The sequence below is a fragment of the Pseudomyrmex gracilis genome, unplaced genomic scaffold, assembly GCF_002006095.1.
Source record: "Pseudomyrmex gracilis isolate BER0280 unplaced genomic scaffold, ASM200609v1 scaffold_0, whole genome shotgun sequence".
Lineage (NCBI taxonomy): Eukaryota > Metazoa > Arthropoda > Insecta > Hymenoptera > Formicidae > Pseudomyrmex > Pseudomyrmex gracilis.
The window spans coordinates 4890687-4898618 of record NW_018020584.1 but is presented as its reverse complement, the minus strand read 5'-3'; the positions used below and the strand labels follow the sequence as shown (position 1 = coordinate 4898618).

The following is a 7932-nucleotide window of genomic DNA, read 5'->3' as shown; positions in this document are numbered from 1 at the left end:
TTTTGTCGCGCGCTGTTGACACGCGACGCGTACGCTTTACGCACGTGTAATAAAGCCGCGTAAACGTGATTTGTGACTTCGGCTTTGGACTTGCCGCCGCGCGCGGCGATTATCGTGCGGCAAACGCGCGTGAGTTTTTATTTATTATTTACACGCGCGCGCGATGATTCTACCGGCATACGAGAAACGAGACGATAGAATGGGTCGTCGCTGCTTTTCGTGTCGTAGTAACGGTTTGGAATTTTGGAGATTCTCGTGAGAAACACGCAGGTGCGAGACATTTTTCTTCGTTATTAACAGTGCGAAAACGAGACTTTTTATGTATCACCGTGAACTGGGTGTTATGTGAATCTGCACTACGTGAAATGCGGTGAATGTTACGCGTGTGTGACTTCACTCCCGAGTGTTATCGATAAGTACGCGACTTCGCGCGTTGTGTGACATTTGTCGAGGAAACACGAAGCGTTTCGCAGCCGAGCCGCTTTTACGGAGTGACAGAAAGGTGAACGAGAAGAGACGGGAAAGGGTCTGGTCTCGGAGGACATAGTGACGTTCCTGACGCCGGGCGGCGGAGTGATCCACGGCGCGTCGTGGGGGCCCTCAGCTGTTTCCCGCCAAAGATCGCCATTACAAAACGCGTTCGGGCGTTGTGTGTGCGCGCCGCGCGGAGCGTGTGGCTGTCTCGTGGACGAGTCTCCGTGTGTGCCGCCGGTATTTGCTGAGAAAGAAAAAAGGGGTTTGTCGCGAGACGAAGCCGTGGGAGCCCGTGTGCGGTGGCGCGTATGCAATTTTATTACGTCGTGTCACAATCCGGATATATATATATATATATAAGTATATATACGTGTTTGGTATAAAACGCGCGTTGTTTCTCCTCCCTCCCGCGTCCCGGTGAAGTGCGCGGTGTCGGGCGAGCGAACAACCGGGCGAGAAAGAAGTGCCGCGAGAAAGAGTGAGAGCAACGAGCGAAGGAAGACATCGAAAAGGAGAGAACGAAAGAGAGAGAGAGAGCAACGGATCCCGTGGTCTTCTCGCAGCCGCGACGACGGCTGTCAAGGACGTGAAATTCGCTTGGCGGGATTCGCGGTGCTGCCGACCGACAAGATATGTCAGTGTTTGGTGGTGACGATCGGATTTTGATCGAGGAAATCGTCGAGACGGCTGTGCAGCCGGAGGCCGAACTGTGCGGGTGAGTCTTCCACGCTATCTCGAATTGTTTCTCGCGCAAACTAAAAAAAAAAAAAAAGATAATACGTGCGGCGGTGGTAGTGACGATACACACAGTGTGCGACTACCGCCAATCTGTCAGTGTGTATTTACATGGCGCGCGTATACGTGTACATATACGTACGTACACACACACGTCGGCATTTGACACGACGCGATTACACGCGTTTCTCATAACACGATCGCGGTAGTGCGGCCGAAAGAAAGCGACGGGTGGGAACGTGCGGGCGGGATAATCTTTAGTCGCCTCTTTTGAAAGTGTCGCGTCCGGCTCTGCTTATCTCGTCGTCTCTGAACCTGTCTCTCGCGGGAGAGCGTTGTATCTGCCGCCGTGGCGACCAACGGCGTCGTCTCTGAGCGTAGCGCACAAGAGAGAGCGGGCGCACAGCTGTTGAGATGCCGGCCGGCCGGCCGGCCGGCGCCCGATATCCTGCTGGCTGCTTCGCTGGCTGGTGGCCGATGTGTGTGCGTGGATCACGACGCCGCGTCGTCGCCCCGGCTCCGCTTTCCGCTGGAAATGCAGGGACGCGTAGCGCCGCGTCGCGCCGTAGAAACACTCGCAAATCTCCGCGTTCCTCTCCGTGCGTTCACGCCCAACAAGCATGGCGCGCGCATTCGCTCGCACGCACGCACGCACGCACGTACGCACGCACGCACGCACTCACGCACGCAGCGATGAGATGCCTCGCCTGCCGCAGCGTGTGTGACATTTCTCTTCCACCGCGCTCTCTGCGTTGCACACACACCCGCATTTCACACTCTTACGTAACATTTTGTAATGCAATGCTCGCGCGGAGGAGGAACGTTTTTCGAAATCTGTCGGGATTACGTTTGCCTCTGTTTCGGAAGAGAAAAGGAAACTTCTTCCGAGAGAAACTAACTCGACGAGTTTTTTTTAGGGGGGGAGGAAGGGGTGGAAAAGAGGATTGCGGTAGAGTTTTTATACGTCGCGGTACGCGTCTCACGGCTGTGTGTGTGTGTGTGTAATGTTAGATCGGATTTGCACAAATATTTTATCTCACGGATATAGAGAGGCCAGTCTCGAGAGGAAAACATAGCTTACGTAAAATCGCGTTTTATTGTAATAAAATATAATCTGTTATTAAAGCGCAGGTTTCTAATGAAGCCAACGCCGCGCGTCGGCTCAACGAAGTATGTCGAGTCATTTTTTGCGTCGTCTTCGTTTGTGTATATATCGGCGTGCGGTTTTTTGTCTCACGTCGAGTACAACGATCGTAGAACAAAGAGGCAGGAAGGCGCGAGGAAAGTGTGTTTCTTTTGTGTACAGCCGAGTGACCGACAGAGCCGGGGCATATATAATGCCGTCGCACGCGTTACGTAAAGCCGCGTTTGTTGCACAATAATCGTTTTCTATAAATAGCCCCAAGCATGCCGCGCTTCGGCACGACTTGTTGTTTACATACGTTCATCATCCTTGTGTTGCACTGCCGCTTGTACCGTCGTATCTCGGATTGTTGTTTGCATCCTTGAGGTTCCAAATTCCTGAAGAATGTCACAATTGTACGCGCAAATACCGAGCAATTTGGAAACTGTAAATAAATTTCAAATTCGTTTTCTTGTTTTTATTTAAAACAGGAAAAGTAACGTTCTCTCTCTCTCTCTCTTCTTGCGTGTAAATTTGGAGTATCGCACACGAATGCGTTCTTGATGAATTACCTGCTCTTGATCGTTGAAATTCTTGTGAATTTTTGTTAACGATCTTTGTCCAGACAACGTATATAAAATAACGTAGCGATTACCGTAGAAACGTGCGTTCATCTTCATATTATCATCATTATCATCATCATCATCATTATTGTACATAAAAAATGTAAAAAGAATATATGGTGTAAGAAAGCATAAGCGTACGCCATAGAGAGTAAAAAAAAAAAAACTATCAGAGTGTCTCATTGAACGAATTATTACAATTGATGGTATCACGCGTAAATAAATTATCTGTGTACGCGGCATACCTCTGAATAAAGTAATAATGTTGTTTTCTCATTCACATTTTCATTGATTTTGTTTCGTTCTCGTACATTTCGAGAATCGTGATATCAAACACGCAGAATGAAAATGGAGGTATAAAACACAAATACCTTTCATACACGTCGAACTTATGTAATTCATTATTCATTGAACGCATTGTGCTTACGCTACGTTATTCAATAACGTTATTATGTAAAGTTTTGCACGACGATAAATCCGCCCTTGCCGCTTGTGACGATCGCGTCGAGGATGAGAGAGAAACTATTTCCCGAACTTCCTTTCGCGCGTTTTGGTTTACGTGTGTGTAAACTTCGACGCCAAAGTTGAACGGTAACGCACAACGAAATCGCGTACGAGATACATACGTGCTTATCCGCTAATCACAATATATGATATCATCTCCTCTTTCTCTTCTCCTGTTACAAACAGTCCGTCGTTGTGTAATCTGCATGTAAACTTCTTGCATTGCTGATCGCGATAAATTCGCCTTGAGCCATATTGATAAAGCAAATTATTCCGATGCGTACGCTCGGTCGGTGCGTATACGGTGTGTATACGTGTGTGTGTGTGTATATATATATTTTTTTATTAATTTGTTAACACATTTTTGTTTTATTATTCCGCTAAAACGCAATTTTTCTAGCGCATTAAAAAAAAAAAACAAAATACGCATCGCAGGTGAAAGCACTCCGCAATGCGCAAACGCTTCATGTATCGTAATATTTCATTTACGGTTTCTAAATAGTGCAAACGTGTTTTGTAAAACAAGAAAAATCATGTAATATGTACATGTATACGCGTGCGAGAAAACCATAGATATTTACCAACACGTTTGTGTCTGGATGATATTATCGGGGGGGGGGGGAAGGGGTATTCAACTATATTATAATTTTAAACTCGGGGCATTGCGTTGAAATGATTATCGACGATTTTGTAGAAACATATGCGCGCGGAGAAAAAAAAATATTGGAAATACATGCGAGTACGCGTAACACGCACATAACTCTCGGCACGCGGTTGACTTTGTCGTGTCCAAGGATGGATTTTGCATGCGCAGTTTTTCACGTATGCGCGTCGTCGTTTGCGCTCGCTCAAATAAATGGGTCGCGCCAATTCCTGACCACAGTCAACGCAGCACCACCATGTAGATAATGTATATATCACGCGGTATATACACCGCTTTTTAAGTATGTGCACACCGGCGCCGGGCGGGCAGGTATGTATCGCTGGCCGGGCGCATGCAATCGTGAGCGAGCGGCGGCCAGAGCGAGATGCAGCGAGCGAGTTATGTATCTCGCACGTTGCACCTACTTGCACCGGGTTAACCTCTGCATTCGGGTGCATGTGCACCCAACAGTGGCGCATGTCGTATAACGTTTGTTGCGCGATACGGCGCAAATCACGAGCGCGCATGTACGCGCACTTACGAAAACGTCGTTTCGATCTCGCTACGTTTCTATTACGCAATCATCATAAAGGAATTTATACGTGTACTTACAAAAAAAAAAACATTTCGATATATATTATAGTAAGTATATTAAAAAAATGTTTTTTTTTTTTCCGTAACTTTGAAAAATATTGAAGATTATAGTCTCTGAAAAATAGAACATAGAACATATATATATATATATATACGGATTTGAAATTGTGAATTTTATTAAAATTACGTTTCTTGTTGCATCTATTTGTTTGTAAAAAAAATTCGGTTCACGCGGAAACTCAGAACGTCGCGACGCGACGTGTCACGTTATTACACGGTAAGATTCTAAACTTTTGCACGGCTTCGTCTAGGAATGAGCTTAACACCTGTCGCAACCACATAATTTTTTTCAACCTCGTTATGCGGCGTCGTGACTTCCTCCCAACGGGTTAACCGGGTTGAGCATTCCCCGACCGCGTCTATCGTCTATCCACTCGCGGCGATAAGCGCAATCCGGAGTTTCCGGACCGTGTCTTTATCGTTCATGCAAATACAATGTGAATGATAGGTCGGCTGCTTGCGGTTTAACATCCGTAATAGATAGGAGAGCCCAAGTCTCGTGATAGACATAAGTAGACAAAACGGGTCTTTATTTACCCGTATCTGCCTGGAACATGACTTTGCAGTACGTTTCTCTTCGTCTCTCTCTTTCTCTCGTGTGTATACACAAGGGAGATACTTTATGCTCGCGTTGTGCACGCTATAATACGACCCGCACATCAATATTAATTAATATAAGGCTTAGTTTCACATTTCTTGTTTTGCGAAGATATAAGGATAGACATAAGTAAACAAGCGGGTCTTATTTTCAACCACGATAATTGCATGCTATATGCACACACGTACGCACGCACACACACACACACGCACATGCAAATGTTTTTCCAAGCAATGACCTTTAATACGTCAATATTTCGTCTTATTAATTGACAGGAGACATTAATATTCGTTATTCGATTCTCTTATTTAATTCTTCATGACGGTACTATATTACGTTAGTTGTAAATAGACAATGCGGATCTTTATTTTGGGAACTCTAAGTAGGACACGATGCCACAATGTTGCATATGAGTTTGCAATCCGCAAGATTTCGCGAGTTGTGAGAAATTCTATAGTTTCTGCAGTGAAACGTTATTTAATTAATAATAATAATAATAATAATCTAATCTCTTGACGTCTCTCTCTCTCTCTCTCTCTCTCTCTCTCTTTCTCTCTTTATGTGTGTGCGTGTATGTGTGTGAGATCTTTCCTTTGATGCAACTTTACAGTGTGGCGCACCACGATCTCACAATGTTGTTTCACACGTTACATAGAAGGCTATATACCCTTGCAATATATAGCGCCGTTTAAAGATAACAAATTAATAAAATATTCCCTCTGACGTGGCCTCTCGCAATGTGGCACGCAAGTTCTTCCAGCCGCATATTCCGTCGTCTTAGAGTGTATTACGTCGCGCGATATTATCGCATTACAATAATTATCGACTTTCGTCGCTAAGACGCACGTTACGCAACGCCCACGCGATTGCAATCTACGCGCGACTAAAGTGCAGCGCGCGAGACCCGGTGCAAACCGTAGATAGATGGCAATTATCGAAGCGAACGCGCGGCAAAATCGCGCACGACCTAACTCAACTTACCTACGAAGACTACGCAATTTTTCCAGTCTCGACACGCGCACATAGATGATTATCCGTGTGTCGCTAGGTCGGCGGCTTAAGTCGATCACTTTGTGACCGTCTGCGAATCGGATAATGATCGTCGACGAGCTGGTATTTCTGCCTCTTTTTATGGCCGAGCTCACATACACACACGCTTCTCTTTCTCTCTATCTATCTGTCTCTTTTCCTCTCCGCTCACGCGATCGATGAGAGGAACGCGTAGGTGTTGGTACAAGATAGGAAGCATGAATGAGGCTCCTGATTCCGCGTCTAGGATCGTCTGTGCATAAACTGCGACACGAACCGTTATCGCAGCTGGAGCACACAGTCGCTCAGGATGTAGTTACAAATTGTAGTTCTCTTTCTTCTTCTTCTTCTTCTCTTCTTTATCGTGCGGTGAATAAGGTCGGCGTGTGTGTCGGTCACGGTATCGTTTACCTTCAAGTCGAAATTCGTGCCTCTCGTGAAACGCGCCGGCGATCCCTTCAGGTGTAAAGACACGCGCGAGTCGTGGACCGTACGAGGCGCACGATTTTTGCATATGAACGAGTATCAAGTATGTACCAGGTGCAGTTCCGTAACTGGAAGTAACCGAGCCAGCTGCCGCGCACGGCTGAAAATATCGGACTACACCGTTTCTCCGATCGGAAAACTTTAAAAACCGCGAACGATGTGATTTTTCTCGACAATTTTAATTTGCAGATTTGATAATTTTATTTTTTCAACGCACAATAATTGTATCATTTCGTGTAAAAATATATCTTTCATTTAGTTCGAAGCTATGAAATAGATCGTTCGTTTCCATCCATGAGAAGAATTCGACAAGTTTCACAAACGGGCATCGATATAATTTCTATGGCATTTTTTCTTTTGTCGCGGAGAATTAATATAAGCAACTGCGAACCGTGGAGAGAGAGACGGATTCTCTCTGAGACTTCTTCTAGTTCTTTCCTTCTGACAGCAGACAACAATGGTTTCTCTGTTGACCTCTTACGCTCCACATATCCGTCGTGCATCGCACAAACTCTCTTTTCTTACACAAATATCCCGGCGCTCGTAGTATAGGTGTCGCAACACAGGGAAGAGCGAGAGAGGCGTAGAGACCGACCTCAAACACGGGGAATAATACCTCTGTCTCTCACGCCCCTCTTTCATCTTTCTTTAAATATTCATGCCGTGCTTTTCTTCTTCGTTGTCGGTTTTATTTTGAGGATGCTGTCTTCGTGCACGCGTACGTATCATACGTGTGCACATTTGCTATTCCGTGTAAAAACTTTTTTTTTTATACGCGGAGAATGATATTTTAACTTTTTTCCTTTTTTTCTTTCTAAAATATATGTGTCAATAACAAAAGTTGTAAAATGAGTTTACGTACTGACAAGGGAACCTCGCGAACCCGAAAATTCTGATTTTGATGAAACTTTGCACACATGTAAGGGAGGTCAATAGATGAGTATTGACATTTTTCGTTGCTGCTGAAAAACGGTTTTAAGGGATGAAATCACCCCTCATATGTAGAGCGGCTTTTCATTTTTCTCAATTTCTCTCGAAAATGATTAGAGATATTAAAAAATGA

General features: G+C 45.2%; 1 protein-coding gene across 1 annotated transcript in view; it reads left to right on the top strand.

The window, feature by feature from the left end:
• The first annotated feature begins 585 nt into the window (after positions 1-585).
• LOC109860179 (helix-loop-helix protein 11) overlaps positions 586-7932 on the top strand; it is a 137406-nt gene continuing 130059 nt past the window's right edge. The window contains exon 1 of the mRNA XM_020439129.1: positions 586-1189. Coding sequence (XP_020294718.1) covers positions 1107-1189 — 83 coding nt within the window. The 5' untranslated portion in view covers positions 586-1106. The remainder of the gene's footprint in view (positions 1190-7932) is intronic.